Here is a 22,064-nt window from a genome sequence, read left to right as displayed (position 1 = left end):
CACAATATTCCTTAAGCTGCTCAGAGGTCCGTCTTGTCAACGCAGGGAAGGATTACAGGGCGACCCCGACTTACAACAGTTTGTTTAGTGTTAAACTGTTATGATTTATATTGATATATAGATCATCAATTGTGTTGTAAATGTTGTACCTTGATGAAGGTATCTTTTCTTTTATGTACACTGAGAGCATCTGCACCAAGACAAATTCCTTGTGTGTCCAATCACACTTGGCCAATAAAAATTCTATTCTATTCTATTCTATTCTATTCAAAGCAACATAAATATCGGGCTTAATTATGGTCGTATGTTGAGGACTACCTGTACAGAGCAAGAAGAAGGAGAACCAAGGACGGGGTCTATTCCCAACCAGGTTCGCGTGCTAACCTTGGCCCAGACGCGTGCGTTTAGCCCCGGCCTACCTCTCGGGGCTGTTGTTCTCGAAGCGAACTCGGTGGCAGGGACCGGCTGCCTCTTATTCCCTTTCCACATCTGTGCAAGCAGAAACTCAAATGTTACCCGTCGATTAGCAAGGTTTTGTAATCGAAATGGGGAAGAAGGCAGTTTTGGAGCTGGACCAGGAAATCTAATCAAAAGGAAAACCAGATCAAAAGGAGGGAGGAAAAAAACAGATTATTCTCAAGGGCACGGAGAAAGAAAACACTTACCCTGAGATCTGATACTTTCTGGGCTGCCATTCTCCAGACTTCTTCAACCGGTTGGAGAAAGCTGGTGTTGAGATGTGGCTTACCCTGGTTCTAGCCTGACCATGTTTTCCACTCATCCAGAGCTAAGGTATTATTTGGTGCCTCTTATCTCTTATTTTCCCTTTTGAAAAAAAAAAAAACTTCTCCCTCCAAATACATAATTGGTCGTTTAAGTTCATTTCTTTGCTTGGAATCCGATTATTAAATTCTTGTGCGTTTTAAGTTTTGGTTGTGCCACTTGGTTTACCCGCTTCCTATCTTTCCATCTCTTACCTGCGTTTGGCATAGGAAACCGAAGGGAGACCGACACGTTACGAGTAGTCCTCGACTTACGGGCACTAAATATCTGTTGCTAAGCGAAGACAGTGAGGGGTTTGTTTTTTCTCACTCTCCTCACCATGGTTGCTAAGTGAATCGCTGCATTGTTAAGTTAGTCACCTGGTTTTTAAGTGAATCCAGCTTCCCCATTTGATGTTGCTCGTCGGCAGGTCGCAAAAGGAGATCATGTGTGAACCCGGAGACACGGCAACCATCATAAGTACATGCCAGTTGCTAAAACATCTGAAGTTTGAGCATGTGACCGCAGAAAAGAGGTCATAAGTCACTTTTTTATAGTGCCATTGTAACTTCGAATGGTCGCTAAACGAACGAAGTCAAGGATTGCCTGTATTCTTTCAGTTTTTTACGCAGAGCGTTTTTTTCCCAAGAGAGAAAAAAGATATTTTCTGCTGTTTCTCCCATCTCCATCAAGTTAATGGACTTTACTTTCAATTATTTCCTGCAACCTGTTTTGTTTTAGCCATTTGCCGCGTACCTAAAAGTATATCGCAGATGATGGATTTTTATCAACGCTTCTAATATTTACCTAAAGGGCAGGGTAGTTTGAAAACTTAACATGGGTCACAAAGCAGTTGGAAACCTGCAGGCTAAAATCCTCCTGGTTCTTCCTGACTCCTATGGAGGTGGTTATTCTGGCTAACAGAGCGAGAAACCTTGCTTGTTGCTTGCTTCTAAGGTCATTGCTTAAACATAGGCAGAGAGAGAGAGAGATGGACGAGAAAGAGAGAGAGGTGGATAGAGAGAGAGAGAAACATGGATGGATGGGGTGTGGGTGCTTGTGTGGGTGTATAGAGGAGGGAGGGGGAGAGAGAGAGAGATGTGGACAGATAGAGATAGAGCCATGAATGGTAGCTGTGTGTATAACAGAATAACAGAGTTTTGGAAGGGACCTTGGAGGTCTTCTAGTCCAGGGGTCTCCAACCTTGGCAACTTGAAGCCTGGCGGACTTCAACTCCCAGAATTTCCCAGCCAGCAAAGTTGAAGTCCGCCAGGCTTCAAGTTGCCAAGGTTGGAGACCCCTGTTCTAGTCCAACCCCTTGCTCAATCAGGAGATAACTTTACCAAGATGGCTGTCCTGTCTTTTCTTAAAAACCTCCAGTGATGAATCACCCATAACTAAGAGAGGCAAGTTAAATTGTGTGTGTATGTATATATGTGTATATATAGGAAGGAGGGAAAGGGGAGGAAAGGAAAGGATAATATAATTTCTTTCAAAGGGGCCCCTGTGCTTTGGAGCAGGGTGACTTGAAATAATGACCAATGATGTTTGATGTTGTACACACACAACCCCACCGCAAGACTCTGTCCGTCCAGTGCTCTTTAAGTCCTGAGTAAAGCAGTTGTACAACTTGTTCTCTCCTTTTATCTCTTTGCAGGAGCCTAGCAATAAACGTGTCCGATCTCTGGCCCGGGTCACCTCCTTGGCAAACCTGATTTCGCCTGTACGAAATGGTGCAGTGCGTCGCTTCGGACAGACCATACAGGTAGGTGTATGGGCGGGGGATGGGCCTGAGACAGGGATGGTGTGTATGTGTGTGTTCAAGGATCTTCTGATCCAGGCAGGACTTGGCTGCCAATCTCTCACACAGACACACAGACACACACACACAGAGACAAACGTGCCAGGATACTTCCTAATCCTGGCGAATCTTTTTAAGAGGCGAGGAGGAACGAAGCCAAGTTGAGGATGTGAGTTTGTTTATTGGCTTCGAAGCCGCCTGTCCGACTCTACTGGCTTGCACTTAAAATAGAAGAACAATGCAAAAAAAAACTCCCAACCACCCAATGTGTTGGAACAAAGTGCACCACAAACAACTGCTTTGTAGCATCACGGGCTGCCCTGTGCTCCGAAACCTGGGAGAACGGCCAGATTTTTGGGAAAGATTTCCGGAATATCGTCAAGTCTCTTTGGAAGACATCCTTTTAAGCTTTTGCTTCTGTTTTAGAAGAATAGGGTTGGGGGCTTCAGAGAAGCAAACGGGAATTTCCACCTTCCTGTAAAAATCGATCGAAAGGTCGGCAGTTCAGCGGTTCGAATCCCTAGGGCTGCCTAACAGGGTGAGCTCCTGTTCCTTGTCCCAGCTTCTGTCAACCTAGCAGTTTCGAAAGCAGGTAAAAAATGCAAGTAGAAAAAATAGGGACCACCTTTGGTGGGAAGGCAACAGTGTTCCGTGCACCTTTGGCGTTGAGTCATGCCGACCACATGACCACGGAGACGTCTTCGGACAGTGCTGGCTCTTTGGCTTTGAGACGGAGATGAGCACCGCCCCCCAGAGTCGGGAACGACTAGCACGTATGTGCGAGGGGAACCTTTACCTTTACCTTAGATGGGAGTTGAAGAATGACATTTCCCCTTCAGCTGCGTCGTTTTGTAGGCCTCAACGCATCAAAAGCCCAGGCCAACTTCACGTTCGGCCAGGCCCAGAGTGAGAAAGTGGGGCATTTGGTTGCCACCGGCGTGGAGACTGGAAAGCCACCTGGGACATATTGTAGCAGGGGTTGAAACTTGGTTGTCCACCATGGGGATGTGTCCTCAGCGGAACCTTTTGTGTAAAATGTTCCGCCTGCTTTCTCTAGGGCAGGGGTCTGCAAACTTGGCTCTTTTAAGACTTGTGGAAAGCTGGCTGAGGAACTCTGGGAGTTGAAGTCCACAAGTCTTAAAGGGACCAAGGTTGGAGACCCCTGTTCTAGACTCCCAGGAGGGAGGGGCTGCTGGCTGAGGAACTCTGGGAGTTGAAGTCCACAAGTCTTAAAGGGACCAAGGTTGGAGACCCCTGTTCTAGACTCCCAGGAGGGAGGGGCTGCTGGCTGAGGAACTCTGGGAGTTGAAGTCCACAAGTCTTAAAAGGACCAAGGTTGGAGATCCCTGCTCTAAAGTGTCCAGTTCTACGTTGAGAACTACTTGCACAGTTTCTTGAACCAGGATCCAATTCAGTACACCTGGATGGATTATGTTTGGTTCGAAAAACTCTGCCAGTCTTTTCAAAGGCATCTGAGAATCGGACATGGCTGATGTTTCCACCTGTCCTATACCGTCTGTCCTTAACCTGCTCAGGCGGGGACCATTTGGACAGGAACCGAACCGCCTCTGTGGGTGGCCCAGAACGCAAAAGCTTGAGAACAAACGCAATTTCTCAAGGCCCATCCCTGCTGACGGACCGTTTTTTGTCCCTTCCCTCCCCATTTGTTCCCTCCAGTCGTTCTCCCTTCGCGGTGGCGGCGACAAATCCCCAGCGAGTGGTCAGAAGCCGTGGAGCCGGCTAACGGCCCCCACCCCTCCGAAAAGAAGGAACAGCGTCCTCTGGTCCGAGACATTGGATATCACGATGAAGGAGACGTTGAGCACCAAGGAAATCAAACGCCAAGAGGTAAGGCTGGGCTCTGAGCAGCAGGGACCTCTGGTTCACGGACGACACTTTGAGGAAGATGAAATCCTGAAAATGAAGGGGGAAAAAAGTGAAGTTTCTCCATTTTTATTGGAGGATGAGAAGGTGGCTTAAGAAGGAGGCTCCAGTGAGTAAGCGGTGGTATTTCTGCATATCCTTCCACCTCTTTCCCCCCACACACACACACCCGCCCCCAAGGCACGACATCATATCCTCTGCCTTGATGAGCGTGTCCTCATCTGCAGAGGATAGTAATTTTGTGCTGCTAAGTAATTCGGAGAGCCAGTTTGCTCTAGTGTGAAGGAATCAGGTTAGAAACCAGGAGTTGTGAGTTCTAGTCCCACATTAGATACGAAAGCCAGCTGGGTGACTTTGAGCCAATCACCAGGAGATGGTGAGTTCTACTTCTGCCTTAGGCATGAAAGCCAGCTGGGTGACTTTGAGCCAATCCCCAGGAGATGGTGAGTTCTAGTCCTGCCTTAGGCATAAAAGTAATATTTGAGGGGCTGCCACAAAGAAGAAAGGGTCAACCTATTCTCCAAAGCACCCAAAGGCAGAATAAGAGTCAGTGCATGGAACCAAGGAGAGAAATATGAAAGAAATAAGAAGAAATTTCTTGACAGAACAATTAACCACCGGCACTGCCTGCCTCCAGAAGTTGTCAGCGGAGATTTTCAAGAAGAGATTGGACAGCCGTTTGTCCGAAATGGTATAGGGCAGGGGTGTCCAAACTTTTTTGAGTGAGGGCCAAATACAGAAAAATAAGCAAAGGCCCGGGCCACCGGGGAATGGGCGTGGCTTATTTTGGGGTGTGGCTTGGTGGTCATGTGACTGGTGGGCGTGGCTAACTGCTCATGTGACTGAGTGGATGTGGCTATGGGCATAGAAACTACTCAGAGGGCTAAAAAAAGTAATTTTTGACCAGTCCTCACACTTATGACCATCCTCACATTTATGCCCATTGCAGCATTTTTAACAACCATATCACTCATTTCACAACTGCTTCTCTTCACCACGGTTACAAGATAGGGTGCAAAATGTAAAGATAGTTGTAGGTGTGAGGACCAGTCAAAAGTGTGAGAACCTGTCAGAAATCACTTTTTTCAGCCGTCTGGGTAGTCCCTATGCACAGTTTAGGCTTAAGTATACTATATGTGTGTGAGTTATATATATGTGCATGTGTATCTCTATGTTTGTGTACGTGTGTGTTTGTGTTATGTTGATTTTAATGTAATATTTTTAAATATAATTATTCAGAAAGGCATGCGGCCTGAAAACCTGGGACATTACAATACAGATGGATACAGTCAGTCTACTAAAAAGCAACAATATGTGGATATCATCTTCATTTAAGGGGGGAAAATGTTTCATATTCATTCATCTTGGCCAGGGGTGTCAAACTTGGTCCCTTAAGACTTGTGGACTTCAACTCCCAGAGTCCCTCAGCCAGCAAAGCTGGCTGAGGAACTCTGGGAACTGAAGTCCATAAGTCTTAAAGAGACCAAGTTTGGACACCCCTGATCTTGGCTTTTGTTTTGTATTTGGTATGAACTTGAAACTCCCTTCGTTATTCCCTGCCCAAGGGGTGGAGGCGCGAGGAGCCTCACCAGGCGGCCCGAGGAAGGCGAGGGTAGAACTGCTGGGCTGGGCACGGCCAGCAGCCTCTTTCGCGCTTGCCGCCGCCTCCTCCGCCCCCTCCCTTCGTTATTCCCTGCCCGAGGAAGGCGAGAGTACAACTCCTGGGGTCGGGCACGGCCAGCAGCCTCTTTCGCGCTTGCCGCCGCCTCCTCCGCCCCCTCCCTTCGTTATTCCCTGCCCGAGGAAGGCGAGAGTACAACTCCTGGGGTCGGGCACGGCCAGCAGCCTCTTTCCCGCTCGCCGCCTCCTCCGCCCCCTCCCTTCGTTATTCCCTGCCCAAGGGGTGGAGGCACGAGGAGCTCACCAGGCGGCCCGGGGAAGGCGAGAGTACAACTCCTGGGGTCGGGAACGGCCAGCAGCCTCTTTCCCGCTCGCCGCCTCCTCCGCCCCCTCCCTTCATTATTCCCCGCCCATGGGGAGGAGCCGCGAGCCTCGCAGCGAACCACTGGGCAAGCACCGGGAGGTGGCCCAAAAGGGCCATATTCATTATACTTTTAGAATTTGCTGAGGGCCAATAAAAACTGACCCGCGGGCCGCAGTTGGCCCGCGGGCCGTAGTTTGGACACCCCTGGTATAGGGTCTCCTGCCTGAGCAGGGGGCTGGACTAGAAGACCTCCAAGGTCCCTTCCAGCTCTTGTGATTCTGTTTCTTAACCCCATTTGTGGTTCTTGTTCCTCGTCAGAAAGCAGTTTAGCAATCTGACAAATCACAAAGTAAACAAATCGCGCCGATGGTTCAGTCTTCCAGAGGCGAAGGCGCTTGTTATAATCTGGCCTTTCCATTTTGTCTTGTGCTTGCAGGCGATCTACGAGCTTTCTCGGGGCGAGCAGGATTTGATCGAAGACTTGAAGCTCGCCAGAAAGGTAGGCTTCTCCCTGCTCTGTTGACTTTGATTGATAGCCCTGCAGGTGACTCAGTTTCTTCAAAGAGATCCCAAGCCTCCGATTAAAATGGTGTGTTTTTTTCCTACGGGCCGGCCTTCCTCCTCCTCCTCCTCCTCTTCCAAATAGCAGGACAAGAAGAGTCTGTTGAGTATACAGGCAGTCCTTGACTTACGACCACAACGGAGACCAGAAATTCTGCTGCTAAACAGAGCGATGAAATGATTCACAGCTGATTTTATTACGTTTTTTTTTTCCCTGCTGCAGTTGTTAAAGCAAATCCGATTTCATTTTTGCTGCTTTTTTTTTTTAATTGCAAAGCCAATCCCGGCATTTGTTAAGTAAATCACACGGTCATTAAGTGAATCCGGCTCCCCCCCCCCCTTGTCAGAAGTCCCGTATGGGTTGCGGCAACCATCGGTTGCCAAGCACCTGGATTTTTTTGATCACGTGGGAATTCTTAACAGCCGTAAGTGTGAGAACCAGTCATAAGTCGCGTTTTTTTTTACCCCGGGCGGTTGTAACCTCAAAACTCTTGCTAACCGAACAGTTGTAACTCGCGGACTATCTGTACGGTCTTAAAAAGAAATCTGGCTGAACGACACAAGGGAAAATGTTTTGCCCCTGTTGGCTTGGCAGATTCAGATGAGACCCTCAGGGTCTCTGTTTCGGGGTCCAGGGGGCTGAAGGAAAGTCCAGCCTTACACCCTCCACCTGGCAGAATTCAGAACAGGATTGGAGCAGGAAAAAGCAAGCAATAGGAGTCTGATAAGAGGTTTTTTAAAAATTTGAATTTATAACCCGCCCTTCTCCGAAGACTCAGGGCGGCTTTACACTGTGTCAAGCAATAGTCTTCATCCATTTGTATATTATATACAAAGTCAACTTTTATTGCCCCCAACAATCTGGATCCTCATTTTACCTACCTTATAAAGGATGGAAGGCTGAGTCAACCTTGGGGGTCTTCCCCCCACCCCCTCTTTTAGAATAGAATGGAATTGGAATAGAATAAGAATAAGAAAGAGAAGACAGAGTAAAACAATATAGAAGAGAAGGGAATATATGATAGGATAGGATTCTGAATAGAATAGGATTATGAATGGAATGGAACAGGAATAGAGCTGGAAGGGACCTTGGAGGTCTTCTAGTCCAACCCCCTGCTCAAGCAGGAGAACCTATACCATCTCAGACAAGGGACTGTCCAGTCTCTTCTTAAAAACCTCCAGGATGGAGCAACCGTAACATCTAGTGGCAAGCTGTTCCCCTGGTTAGTTGTCCTCACTGTCAGGGAGTTCCTCCTTAATTCCAGGTTGCTTCTGTCCTTGATGAGTTTCCATCCGCTGCTTTTTATCCTGCCTTCTGGGGCTTTGGAAAATAACTTGACCCCCTCTTCTTTGGGGCAGCCCCTCAAACACTGGAAGACTCCCCCTTAGTCCTTTTCTCTAGACTGACCAAACCCAAATCCTGCAACCGTTCTTCCTATGTTTTGGTCTCCAAGCCTTTGATCTTCTTAGTTGCTCTTCTCTGTACTTGTTTCAAAGTCTCCACATCTTTTTTATAGTGTTTACAGTGACCAAAATCGGTTGCAGTATTCCGGATGTGGCCTTACTAGGGTTTTGTAAGCGGCACAAATGCTTCACTTTAATACTTTAGTGTTCCTTTTGTAGCGCCTGTTGCGCGTAAAAGTTTCTCCAGAAATCAGCATAATAGTAATGACTTGGTCCTTCTTTCGATTCAGCGTTGCGGCGCAGATTCGTCGGAAACATATAATTCATCCATCAAGGCTATTTCACACAACTAACATAGCGAACCCTTTGACAATATTATGATTATTGTTTCTGCATGTTAGTATTTAATGACTACGGGCCTCAACTTTTATGGATTGATAATTATATTAAGTATAGTTAGGCCATGCGTAGCTGACAGACTGGATGCCAAATTGTGATTTGAATACCCGTTTTATCTGTTGTGTATTATTTTATTCTCGAATATTTAACTGGGTATTCATTGTTTTAATTTTGTTCTGGGCCTTTGACTGTAATAAACTTGATTTGATTCAGCTTATTGAAGATGGGCGATTCTTCAAAAGCCGTGTTTCTCAACTTCGGCAGCTTCAAGATGAGTGGACTTCAACTCCCAGAATTCCCCAGCCAGCCAAAGCTGGCTGGGGAATTCTTGGGGTTGAAATCCACAAGTCTTAAAAGTTACCAAGATTGGGTACCCTTGATCTAAACTGGTGGGGAATACTTCTATCCCCAAAGCAGATGTGGCTGTGAAGGAATTCAGAGGATTAAGTCATACGGAGAATCCTCGATTTATTGAGTCCAAATTTCTGTTGCTAAGTGAAACACATGCGATGCTGGCTGGGGAATTTTTGGAATTGAAGTCCACCGATCTTGAAGCTGGCACGGCTCTACCATTTTTATCAGAATTCTCCCGGCTGGAGATCCAACTTGTTGGCTAAGTCTCTCCTTCTCTTATCTCCAGGCTTACCACGACCCCATGTTGAAGCTGTCCATCATGTCCGAAGAGGAACTGAGCCACATCTTTGGAGACCTGGATTCCTACATCCCCTTGCACGAAGGTAAAAACGCCTTCCTAGCAGAGTCAGGATTTCTTCAACCTCCCAAATGGCTGGAGGCCAGACCCACCCAGGGTGTGACTCAGAAAGAAAAAATGGACCCAGGAACATGTATCCCTGTACAAATAGTTTCACGCTCCATTGAAATGTTCTTATAAAACAAAAACCAAAAAAAAAACACCTCAGAATATTTATAGATAAAGCTATACCTGTAAGGAAAAGCTACCTACAAGAGCTCGGGAGGAGTGGGGAGGGGTTTTGAACCTGGCAACCAACCATCAATTTTTCTCGGCACATCTGTTAACTGAATCAGTGCCGTTATTAAGTGAGCCACGCGGTTGTTAAGTGAATCTGGCTTCCCATTGACTTTGCCAGTCGGAAGGTCACAAAAGGGGATTCCGTGATCCCAAAACACTAAATACAAGCCAAGTTGTCTAACATCCGAATGTAAATCACGGGACTGCTGCAGTGGTCGTAAGTGTGAAAAAGGGGCACTTCGCCTTTTTTTTCAGAGCCGTAACTTCGAATGGCCGTTCAATAAACAGTTGTTAAGTTGAGGTGCTAACCTGTCATTGCATTTTACGACGCCTGTGCTTCCGGTTTGTGACCAAACCGCTCCCACAGCGAACAGTGGATTCACGCGTCCGTTGCGTTTGCATTTAACAGCCGTCACGTTTTCTTAAAAGAGCACTGCAAGAAACATAACATCGGGTCGGCCACACGCTCGACTCGTTTTACGGTTGTGATGACTGAATGACCGCAATGGGCAGGCTCTGTGACGGTTATACCCGAAGGACTTGCCTGTATTTAGAATAGAATAGAATAGAATTTTTTATTGGCCAAGTGTGATTGGACACACAAGGAATTTGTCTTGGTGCATCTGCTCTCAGTGTACATAAAAGAAAAGATACCTTCATCAAGAATTCTAAGGTACAACACTTAATGATAGTCATAGGGTACAAATTGTCAGGCCTGGAAACCATATTAAACTTTAGGTTTCCAGACGCTGCCACATTTTTATCTTGAGGGGAGGAGGGGGGGTTGAGGGGTATGGTAACATTCTTCGAGCGGTCAAGGTCGGATGGCGTTCACGTCTGCAGGAAGAGTGGCAAGAAGTTACTCGAATGAACTGGAAGAACGTGGGACCGTGTGATCGTCAGAGGGGTCAGGGGGGTGGGACTATTGGGGTTTGTATAACTGGGGAAACGAATCCGGAACTTCAGTTTTGGGAATTGCACTCATCGTGTGCCAGTCTCCTCATGCTAGTAAAGGACTCTGAGAAAAAGGAAAAATGCCTCTGAGTCTCTTTTACGCAGAAGAGGTATTTCTGGAACCTTGACACAAATAAGCAATCATATATATAGAATATAGAATAGAATAGAATAGAATAGAATAGAATAGAATAGAATAGAATAGAATTTTTTATTGGCCAAGTGTGATTGGACACACAAGGAATTTGTCTTGGTGCATATGCTCTCAATGTACATAAAAGAAAAGATACGTTCATCAAGGTACAACATTTACAACACAATTGATGATCAATATATCAATATAAATCATAAGGATTGCCAGCAACAAGTTATAGTCATACAGTCATAAGTGGAAAGAGATGGGTGATGGGAACTATGAAACGATTAATAGTAGTGCAGATTCAGTAAATAGTCTGACAGTGTTGAGGGAATTATTTGTTTAGCAGAGTGATGGCCTTCGGGAAAAAACTGTTCTTGTGTCTAGTTGTTCTGGTGTGCAGGGCTCTATAGCGTCGTTTTGAGGGTCCTTAATACTTGCATTCAAATTTTACAAGTTCCATTCCTCCTGAGGGGGCTTGATGGATCTCTTCCTGTGTGTTTGTCTTTTTCCCAATTCTCCTTTTCCCTTACAGACTTCCTGGAAAAACTCGGGCAGGTGACCCGGCCGGATGGGACGGTGGAGCAGATCGGACCCATTCTTGTAGAATGGGTGAGTGAATCCTCCCAACCTCTCCCCTCCCCTCCGCTTATCGCCTGCCAGTCCTTATTTTATTCGCAGCTTTATTCGTTTTCCGGATCTCGCTGAGCTTTCCGCTCGGTTTAGTTATTCATTTATTAAGAAGTTTGACCTATCTGCCTGCTCACCCTCGTTGACTCTGGGCGGCTTACAGCTAAAAAAAATATATACAGGTATTCTTCGACTTAACGACCGCAATTGAGCCCCCAATTTATGTTGCTGAGCGAGACATGCGTTGAGTGACTTTCGCCCTGTTTTTCAACTTTTCTCACATTTGTTAAGTGAATCACTGCGGGTTCTTAAACGAGTAACCTGGTTGTCAAGTGAATCCCATTGACTTTGCTTGTCAGACGGTCACAAAAGGGGATCGCCTGACCCCGGGACACTGCAACCGTCATAATTGTGAGTCATTTCTCAAGTGTCTGTGGGGAATGCTACGAGGATCATAAGTGTGAAAAACGGTCCTAAGCCACTTTTTTTCAGTGCCGTTGTAACTCTGAACGGTCCCTAAACGAAAAGTTGTAAGTCGAGGACTACCTGTATAATATAAAGGAATAAAAAACAGTAACCCACCCACTCTCCAACCCTTGCAGATTTTCCTCTTGATGGCTGCTGATCTTTTAGGGTCCCAGAACCGAGAAAGACACCCTAAATCAGGGGTCTCCAACCTTGGCAACTTTAAGACTTGTGGACTTCAACTCCCAGAGGTTGGAGACCCCTGCCCTAAATCACTTCTGGGCAGCTTCCTTTATTTGTTTCTCGCCGATAGACAGAATCTTGCCAAACTAAGGCAAAGTACTTGCATCATTAAGCATAATACTCTTGAGAACTAGGAAGGAACTCTCTTCCTCCCAGCCAAGCTATCTGAACCAGGCGTGTCGAACCCTTTCGGCTCGCCTGGACGACACTGAGTGAAGAGGAACTGTCCCGGGCCGCGTATAAAATAACTTTTGCCATCTCTCGGTCCTCTGGAATGCGGCCCCTCCCTCCTGGGAATCCAGACTGCAGTCCACACCACAGAATGTGTCTTCCAGCTGGGTCTCCCTTTCCCGGCCCTATTCCTGTTGGTAAAAAATAAATAAATGCAGAATAGTTAAATCCCTGACCTCACCCTGTTCATTAAGTAGCTCCCCCTCCCCCTCCCTGTTCCTCCTCCTCCCCCTCCTCCTCCTTTTCTTCTTCTTCTTTCTGCTTCTACTTCCTGGAAATTTTTAAGATGATGTTGGATAACCCTTTGTCTGAAGTGGTGTAGGGTTTCCTGCCTAAGCAGGCGGTTGGATTAGAAGACCTTCAAGGTCCCTTCCAACTCTGCTATTCTACTCTACTCTACTCTACTCTACCCTACTCTACCCTACTCTACTCTACTCTACTCTACTCTACTCTACCCTACCCTACCCTACCCTACTCCACTCCTCTCCACTCCACTCCACTCCACCCACTCCACTCCACTCCACTCCACCCACCCATTCTATTCTATTCTATTCTATTCTATTCTATTCTATTCTATCTTCATTCCACCTATTCTATTCTACTCTCTACTCCACTCCACTCCACCCACTCCACCCACCCACTCCACCCACCCACCCATTCTATTCTATTCTATTCTATTCTATTCTATTCTATTCTATTCTATTCTATTCTATTCTACTCTACTCTACTCTACTCCACTCCACTCCACTCCACTCCACTCCATTCCATATATTCTATTCTACTCCACTCCACTCCACTCCACTCATTCTATTCTATTCTATTCTATTCTATTCTATTCTATTCTATTCTATTGTATTCTTCCTCCTCCTCCTCCCTCTTCCACTTTTTCTCTTCCTCTTTTTCTCCTCCTCCTTCCCCCTTTTCCTCCTTCCTCTTCCCCTCCTCTCCCGTCTAAATTTGGGCAGCCGCTCAGTTTCCATCTGCAAGGCGCCCAGTGACGGAAAGAGCCAGCGTCCCCACCTCTGCAGCCAAGCCTGCCCTGCTGACAAGCGTGGCCTTCTCTTCCTCCCCAGCTGCCCGGGCTTAATGCCTACAAGGCCTACTGCAGCAACCAGCTGGCGGCCAAAGCCCTCCTGGACCAGAAGAAGCAGGACGCGCGAGTCCAGGACTTCCTGCAGCGGTGCCTGGAGTCCCCTTTCAGCCGCAAGCTGGACCTCTGGAGCTTCCTGGATATTCCTCGCAGTCGCCTGGTCAAGTACCCGCTCCTTTTGAAGGAGATCCTCCGGCACACGCCCAACGATCACCCCGATGTCCAGAGTCTGGAAGAAGCAGTAAGGGGCTACGTTTTGCTCCCTCTGGGTTTCAGATACAGGGGGAAAGTGGGGTCCTGGGTGCTCTCTGAGCTTGGGGGTTTTCTTGCAGGCGTTTCATGACCCCACTAGGGAACACCCTCAGTGCTGGAAGGGGGTGGGGTTTGTGGAGAGGAGGAGGAAGAAAAGGAGAAGGAATGAAGGGGAGGAAGAAGTTGTGAATGCTCCAACACTGGAAATTTTTAAGAAAATGTTGGATAACCATCTGACTGAGATGGTGTAGGGTTTCCTGCCTGGGCAGGGGGTTGGACTAGAAGGCCTCCAAGGTCCCTTCCAACTCTGATGTTATGTTTAAGAAGGAAGGGAGAGGAGGAGTGGGGGACTGTGGGCTCCTTGGTGCTCTTTACAGCTTGGTGGTTTTCTTGCAGGCGTTTCATGACCCCACTAGGGAACACCCTCAGTGCTAGAAGGGATTGGGGTTTGTGGAGAGGAGGAGGAAGAAAAGGAGAAAGGAATGAAGGGGAGGAAGAAGGAAGGAGAGGAGGAGAGGGGATTCTGGACTCCTTGGTGCTCTTCACAGCTTGGTGGTTTTCTTGCAGACATTTCATGACCCAACTAGGGAACATCATCAGTGCCACCAGTAGTAGGGAGTGGGGTTTGAAAGAGAGGAGGTGGAGAACTGTGGGGTCTACGATGCTCTTCTGAGCTTGGTTGTCTTCTTGCAGACGTTTCATGACCCAACTAGGGAACATCATCAGTGCTAGAAGGGAGGGGGGTTTGTGGAGTGGAGAAAGAGGAAGAAAAGGAGGAAGAAGGAAGGAGAGGAGGAAGAGGACTGGGGGGTCCTTGATTTGCCCCTTGCGCTTGGTTATTCTCTTGTAGACATTTCACTACCAAACTAGGTAACGTCATCAGTGCTAGCGTTCAGTGTTTAGTCCGGCAGCGCTTCCTTTCCTGCATCTCCCCCATCCTTATCGACGGATGCTTTCCTCCTAGATCGGCCTCATCCAAGGGGTCCTCTCGGACATCAACCTGAAGAAAGGAGAGTCGGAATGCCAATACTACATCGATAAGCTGGAATACCTGGATGAGAAGCAGCGGGATCCGAGGATTGAAGCCAGCAAAGTTTTGCTTTGCCACGGGGAGCTGAAGAACAAAAACGGGCATGTAAGTCGAAATGGGGGAACTGCAGACTCCTGGGAGCTAAGAGTGCCTAAGAGGGTGGCCTAGAAACTAGGAGACAGTGAGTTCTAGTCCCACTTCAGGCATAAAAACCAGCAGGATGACTTTGGGCCAATCACCAGGTGATGGTGAGTTCTAGTTCTCCCTTAGGCATGAAAGAAGCTGGGTGACTTTGGGCCAATCACCAGGTGATGGTGAGTTCTAGTCCCATTTTAGGCATGAAAGCCAGCTGGGTGCCTTTGAGCTAATCGCCAGGAGATGCTGAGTTCTAGTTCTAACCTTAGGTATGAAAGCTGGCTGGGCGACCTTGGATCAATCAGCAATAACTACCCTGAATTACATATTAGTAATAAAGATGGGATTAAAAAACCCCAGAATAAATTCTTGAGGAAGGGCCCGGAAAACAAGGCCAGCCAGTCCAGGGATCTGCAAACTTGGCTCTTTTAAGACTTGTGGACTTCAACTCCCAGGGTTCCTCAGCCAGCTTTTCTCTTTTAAGACTTGTGGACTTCAATCCCAGAATTCCTCAGCCAGCTTTGTTCTTTTAAGACTTGTGGACTTCAATCCCAGAATTCCTCAGCCAGCTTTGTTCTTTTAAGACTGGTGGACTTCAATCCCAGAATTCCTCAGCCAGCTTTGTTCTTTTAAGACTAGTGGACTTCAACTCCCAGAGTTCCTCAGCCAGCTTTGTTCTTTTAAGACTTGTGGACTTCAACTCCCAGAGTTCCTCAGCCAGCTTTGTTCTTTTAAGACTTGTGGACTTCAACTCCCAGAGTTCCTCAGCCAGCTTTGTTCTTTTAAGACTAGTGGACTTCAACTCCCAGAGTTCCTCAGCCAGCTTTGTTCTTTTAAGACTAGTGGACTTCAACTCCCAGAGTTCCTCAGCCAGCTTTGTTCTTTTAAGACTTGTGGACTTCAACTCCCAGAGTTCCTCAGCCAGCTTTGTTCTTTTAAGACTAGTGGACTTCAACTCCCAGAGTTCCTCAGCCAGCTTTGTTCTTTTAAGACTTGTGGACTTCAACTCCCAGAGTTCCTCAGCCAGCTTTGTTCTTTTAAGACTTGTGGACTTCAATCCCAGAGTTCCTCAGCCAGCTTTGTTCTTTTAAGACTAGTGGACTTCAACTCCCAGAGTTCCTCAGCCAGCTTTGTTCTTTTAAGACTTGTGGACTTCAATCCCAGAGTTCCTCAGCCAGCTTTGCTCTTTGAAGACTAGTGGACTTCAATCCCAGAATTCCTAAGCCAGCTTTGTTCTTTTAAGACTAGTGGACTTCAATCCCAGAATTCCTCAGCCAGCTTTGTTCTTTTAAGACTAGTGGACTTCAACTCCCAGAGTTCCTCAGCCAGCTTTGCTGGCTGAGGGATTCTGGGAGTTGAAGTCCACTAGTCTTAAAAGAGCCAAGTTTGCAGACCCCTGGGCTAGTCTCTCTTCCTCAATTTCTTGTCAATGATCTGTAATCCAACAAAAGTAAGGATTCCGTGCCTCCTGCCTGGTGCCCTTTTATTTCTTCTCTTATATAACAGCTCAAGAAAACACTTATCTCCCCGTGTCAGCGTTGGCGCCACTTGAGTCGGAATTGAGGTTGGATCTTAAGAAGTCCATTTAAAGGCACCAGCCTGCACTGGGAGACAGAGAGCAGAGCTGGTAGCTCTCCAGTTTCCAGATGGCTGAGATGTAATTCACCATTTGGATTTTGCAGAGTGGTGGGGAGGAGATACATTCCTGGGGAGGGGGGCATAATACATTTTATTAAGTGACCTTCCCGGCCTGCTGCGTCAGGTGGGAGGAAAATTAAGGACTGTTCCATCAATATTTACTTAGGGTTGCTTTGCAGAAATAGAAGATGAAGTTCAGAGGGTCATTTTTAAAAAATATTTTGTCTCGGCTATAAACGGTTACATGTTCTCGTCGGTCACTTTCATCTCTTCCATTATAGATTTTTTTTTTAATCTTTCCGTTAGGTCTTTATCATAACAAAATTATTTAGACAAATTGTTTAGCAAGAACTGGCAACTGAAGGCTAGTAGGAGAACGCATGGGTCACATTTTATTTTTTATTTTTTTAATTTCTTTTTGTCACAACAGTATACACAAACAATTGTCATAGATAAAACAACATATCTTGAAGAAAATATATATATATATATGTAAAAAAATATGCACCAGCTATATCAATTTGATATAATGAAGGGAACAATAGGACAGGAACGGTAGGCACTTTTGTGCTCTTATGCACAAAATCTACATCTACATCTACATCTAGCTTTGCGGGCCAGCTAGAGCGATGTTTCTCAAATATTTTTAAGATGTCTTCTGAACTCCAGAATTCGAACATCCAGGATTATAACGTCTAACATCCAGAATTCCTCAGCTTGGCATGCTTTTAAGATGGGTGGACTTCAACTCCCAGAATTCCCCAGCCAGCATGCTTTGGATTTCAACTCCCAGAATTCCCCAGCCAGCAATGCTTTTAAGATGGGTGGACTTCAACTCCCAGAATCCCTCAGCCAGCAATGCTTTTAAGATGGGTAGACTTCAACTCCCAGAATCCCTCAGCCAGCAATGCTTTTAAGATGGGTGGACTTCAACTCCCAGAATCCCTCAGCCAGCAATGCTTTTAAGATGGGTGGACTTCAACTCCCAGAATTCCCCAGCCAGCATGCTTTGGATTTCAACTCCCAGAATTCCCAATCCATACGTTGCCTTTGGCAGCGTGGCTGTGTGCATGCTGGCTGCAGAATTCTGGGAATTGGAAGTCCACCAGCTGCCAAGGTTGGACAGCCCTAATGTGGTTAAAAGATGGTTTGTTTGTTTGTTTGTTTGTTGTTTAAAGGGCTGACAGCAGACTGTTCCAAAACCTTTCCGTTGATATAGAAATATACGTGGTGGCTGGATTTCGCTTAAAACTTCCTCTCTCCTCCTCCTTCCTCTTTCCAGAAACTTTACATCTTCCTTTTCCAAGAAATCTTGGTCCTCAGCCGGCCCGTGACGCGGAATGAGCGCCATTCTTACCAAGTGTATCGGCAGCCGATCCCCGTACAAGACCTGGTGCTGGAAGACTTGCAGGATGGAGACGTTAAAATGGGCGGGTCGTTCCGAGGTGCATTCGGCAATTCGGATAAAGGTTGGTAGGAAGGTTCTAGTATTTGGGGAAATGGGGGAGGGGCTAGGCCAGAGAAGAGGGGGGTCAACCTGAGGGCAGGACGGGATGGAAGCTTGTCAGAGAGAGAAGCAACCTAGAATTAAAGGAGAAAAGTACGAACAATTAACCACTGGAACTCCTGGCCTCCAGAAGTTGTGGATGCTCCATCGCTGGAGGTTTTCAAAAAGAGATTGGAGAGCCATTTGTCTGAAATGGAATAGGATCTACTGTTTTTGAGCAGGGGGTTGGACTAGATGATCTCCAAGGTCCCTTCCAGCTCTGTGATTCTAAGAAAAACAACCCCCTTCCTCTTTAGCCTGCCGTTAATCAAGAGGTTGTTTTGAAGAAGGAAGCTTCTGAATCGTGCAATGTTCTTTACGAAGTTGGGCCCTCTCCGAGTTTCCCCAGATATCCCGATCCCACTTTTTCCTCTACTTGGCACATTATTCTTTCCTGGGTCCCTGAAAGCAGCAGACAGACCGACCAACCACCCTCTAGATCAGGGGTCTCCAACCTTGACAACTTTAAGCCTGGAGGACTTCAACTCCCAGCATTCTGGGAGTTGAAGTCCGCCAGGCTTAAAGTTGCCAAGGTTGGAGACCCCTGATCTAGATTCCTATGCCTGAAAGCCCATCTCCCTCATAGATTCCCAACTAGGAGCCTTCAAGAGTTGACCAGAACATCCTTCTCACCTTGTCTTGAAAGTTTCCAACTGGACCATCTTGGTGTTTGTTCTCTTGGTTTCACATCCCAGAAGGTTTTTCAGTTCTAACGTCGGTTTTAGAATGTCTTCCGTTCTAGAGCGCCATCAGTTCTAACATCAGTTTTGGAGTTTCTTCCGTTCTAGAGCTCTGTCAGTTCTAACGTCAGTTCTGGAATGTCTTCCATTCTAGAGCGGCCTCAGTTCTAACATCAGTTCTAGAATGTCTTCATTTCTAGAGCCCCTTCAGTTCTAAGTTCTAGGGTTTCTTCAGTTCTAGAGCCGCTTCCCTTCTAACCTCCGTTCTAGAAGGTCTCCTGCTCTAACATCAGGTAGAACTGAAGAAACTTCTTGGATGAGAAGTGAAACATTTTGAAACTGGGATTTCTTGGTGGGTGGCGGCGGCTTTTCTTTCAGAACGTTCCGCTTCTCCCCCAAGAAGCTTCTTTGGTTCTAGAAATCATTTCCGGAACTAGCATCCATTCTAGAATTTCTTCGGTCAGAACGGAAGAAGCTCCTTGGACGAGAAGCAAAACCTTTTCCAAGAACATCCCAAGAAAGCCCAGTTGCCTTTTGGGGCCTGGGGGTGGGTGGGGGTGGGGAGAAACCCCCCCTGGGACACCCCTGACCTGGATGATGGAGCATCTCCATAACCTTGACTTCTCCTTGCCTCCTTTTCCAGCCAAGAACATTTTCCGCGTCCGTTTCCGGGACTCCTCCTCGGGCCAGTCTCACACGCTGCAGGCCAACGACATCTTCCACAAGCAACAGTGGTTCAACTGCATCCAGGCGGCCATCGCGCCCTTCCAGCCGAGCCCTCTGCCCTTCGAGACGAAGGACCTGCCCGAGCTGAGCGAGGAAGGCGAAGAGAACCAGCCCTTCGGCTCCAACGCCAAGATCCAAAGGAGGCAGCCTTCCGCCTCGGGCAGTTTCCGCATGGAGCTGGGCGAGAACGGCTCCGAAGCCGACGTGGCGGGAGAGATGAAGAACGTCAAAACCTACCGGATGCATTCGGCGCTCAGGAGAAGTAGGGACAAAAGTCAGAGCAGCATCAAACGGAAAGAGACTCTGGTTTAAATAGCGGGAGCGAGTGGCTTCCTCGCTCTTTAATTTATAAATAAAGTGTACATTTTCTTTCCTGTAATGTGAGAATGGTGAAGGGACTCTCCTTCTCTCTTTGTTGGTCTTTTTGTGTTACTTGTGAGTCTTGGTTTCTTTTCCTTTCCTTCCCTTCCCTTCCTTTTTTCCTTTCTCCCCTCTCTTCTCCTTTCCTTGTTCTCCTTTATTTTCCTTCCCTTCCCTTCCTTTCATTCTTTGTCTTTCTTTTTTTTTTTAAAGGCAGCTACTGGTTCCCCCCCCCCCCCCCGCAAACGTTGTTGAACCGGTGTCTAATCCCTTGGAGGGGGAGGGGGGGAAGGATGGGTGGGTCGAAATGAAGAGCTCGGATTTCTGGATTGCAACAGCAGACTCCAGCGGTCACAATCCCTTCTGTAAATACTGTAATATCGGGAAGGAAAAGCGCTCTCCTAAGGAACCGTAAAGGTGTTAAAATTGCCTTCCGAATACAAATCGGCTCATCTAAAAAAAAAGAAAAAAGAAAAACGATTCATTGGAGGGAAAAAAACATTGGAATTTTGGAGAGGTTTTGTGGCTCTCAATGATTTTGATTCTCTGATTATCAACTTCTCTTCTAGGACAGTGTTTCTCAACCGTGGTGACTTTTAAGACGGGTGGACTTCAAATCCCACAATTCCCCAGCCAGCCTGGCTGGGGAATTCTGGGACTTGAAGTCCACCCGTCTTAAAGTCACCACGGTTGAGAAACACTGCTCTAGATTGACACGGTCTAAGGTGCTCGACCCTTCCTCACAAAAAGACCCCCAGGTTCAACACGTTTCCATTTGAATGACTGGAATTCTACACTTGGTGGTGTGCTTTCCTTCCTGGGAACTGCTACGCCCCATATTTAATCTTTGTTGTGTTTTTTTTTAAAATACTATTTGAATACTTTTGTAGACCCTTTCCTTTTTTGTACTTTGATTCCTTTGTCGTTTCTTTCTCAAAACTGACCCTTTTCTTCACCCCCCTCCTCCCCATTTCTTGATGCATGAGTGCTGGAAAATATATATATATATATGTATAAATATACTATTTGTGATTCAAACCGAAAAGCCAATTCAGATCGGTTGAAACCAAGCCATAGATAACTTGAGACATTGGAGTGGCGGGGAATGGGGGGGGCGGAACAGTTCCCATTTTTCCAATCAGGTCAGAGGAGAGAAAATTTCCGTGTCCAAAGTGGAGCTCCGGTGGTCAGGAATTGGCTATCTTAAATAAAGGAAGGAGAGTGAAATTGGTTAGGAATGTAGCAGTGGGGGAAGGTGGACCCCAGCAATTGGAACTGCTGGAAGAAAGTGAAGGAAAAGAAGGGGTTACCGAAGATGGGGATCAGGGGACAAGGTCTTTTTGAAAGGCATCAAAAGTTGCAGCGGTTGCGGGAAGCAGAGAAAAAGGCGCGTCGTAAGTCGGTTCAAAGAGGGTTAGCGAGGGGTTTGTTACTGCGTTGGGAACGGGGAAGGCTAAATACGGATGTTGGTTTACCGGCAGCTCTCTCCGAGGATTGATCCTCCAGGTGGGGAAAAAAACATAAGAGCTGCCCAAAGAATGAATGAATAAAATAAATAAAAAAGCCACCACAAGTTATTCAAACCAGCCCACTTGGGGAAAAAACGACCTCCCCAAAATTGGCCCAGTAAGAAATTTAAAAAAAAACTCAACAACAGTGTGGGGTTTTCTGCTTTTTATTTTTTTTCCTTTTTATATAATAATTCTGGGCCAGCATTGAGGGTAAGGGGGTGAAGCCCCTGCGAGCAAATGTAAATAGAATTACCAAAGGTCTGTAAATGTCTCCTTGTACAGTAACATGAAATGGAAAATAACGATTAAAAGCTCATATTGCATCCATCCTCGCGTGGGCCTCTCTTGATTCGGAGGAATGAGTGGGAGGAAGGGGCTGTTGTTTTGTGGCTGAGATGGTCCAAAGCTCTTCAAAGTGACGCATGTTTTAATTTTTTGGGTCACTGAGACGCATGTTTTAATTTTTAGGGTCACTGAGTCCACACCTGGCGCCCAGCCTTTGGGGGCGGGGGGGGGATTCGTTTGGTTCGAGGAGCAAAAACACAGCTAAGTAACAGTACCAAGAGTTGGAAGGGACCTTGGAGGCCATCTAGCCCAACCCCCTTCTCACGCGGAGACCTGTACTAGGGATTCGAACTGCCGACCTTTCTG

The 22,064-nt window shown here is 46.8% G+C and overlaps 1 protein-coding gene across 5 annotated transcripts in view; it reads left to right on the top strand.

Annotated features, from left to right (window-relative positions):
- NET1 (neuroepithelial cell transforming 1) overlaps positions 1-21,740 on the top strand; it is a 103,883-nt gene extending 82,143 nt beyond the window's left edge. For all 5 annotated transcript variants that reach the window (XM_058191840.1, XM_058191842.1, XM_058191841.1 and 2 more), the window contains 9 exons: positions 2,420-2,527; positions 4,241-4,411; positions 6,868-6,930; positions 9,436-9,532; positions 11,412-11,488; positions 13,519-13,776; positions 14,752-14,922; positions 17,873-18,059; positions 19,460-21,740. In XM_058191840.1, coding sequence (XP_058047823.1) covers positions 2,420-2,527; positions 4,241-4,411; positions 6,868-6,930; positions 9,436-9,532; positions 11,412-11,488; positions 13,519-13,776; positions 14,752-14,922; positions 17,873-18,059; positions 19,460-19,854 — 1,527 coding nt within the window. In that variant the 3' untranslated portion in view covers positions 19,855-21,740. The remainder of the gene's footprint in view (positions 1-2,419; positions 2,528-4,240; positions 4,412-6,867; positions 6,931-9,435; positions 9,533-11,411; positions 11,489-13,518; positions 13,777-14,751; positions 14,923-17,872; positions 18,060-19,459) is intronic.
- The last annotated feature ends 324 nt before the right edge of the window (positions 21,741-22,064 follow it).

The sequence above is a fragment of the Ahaetulla prasina genome, chromosome 7 (assembly GCF_028640845.1).
Source record: "Ahaetulla prasina isolate Xishuangbanna chromosome 7, ASM2864084v1, whole genome shotgun sequence".
Lineage (NCBI taxonomy): Eukaryota > Metazoa > Chordata > Lepidosauria > Squamata > Colubridae > Ahaetulla > Ahaetulla prasina.
Note: the sequence above shows the minus strand (reverse complement) of the source record. Positions and strands in the feature narration are given on the sequence as shown.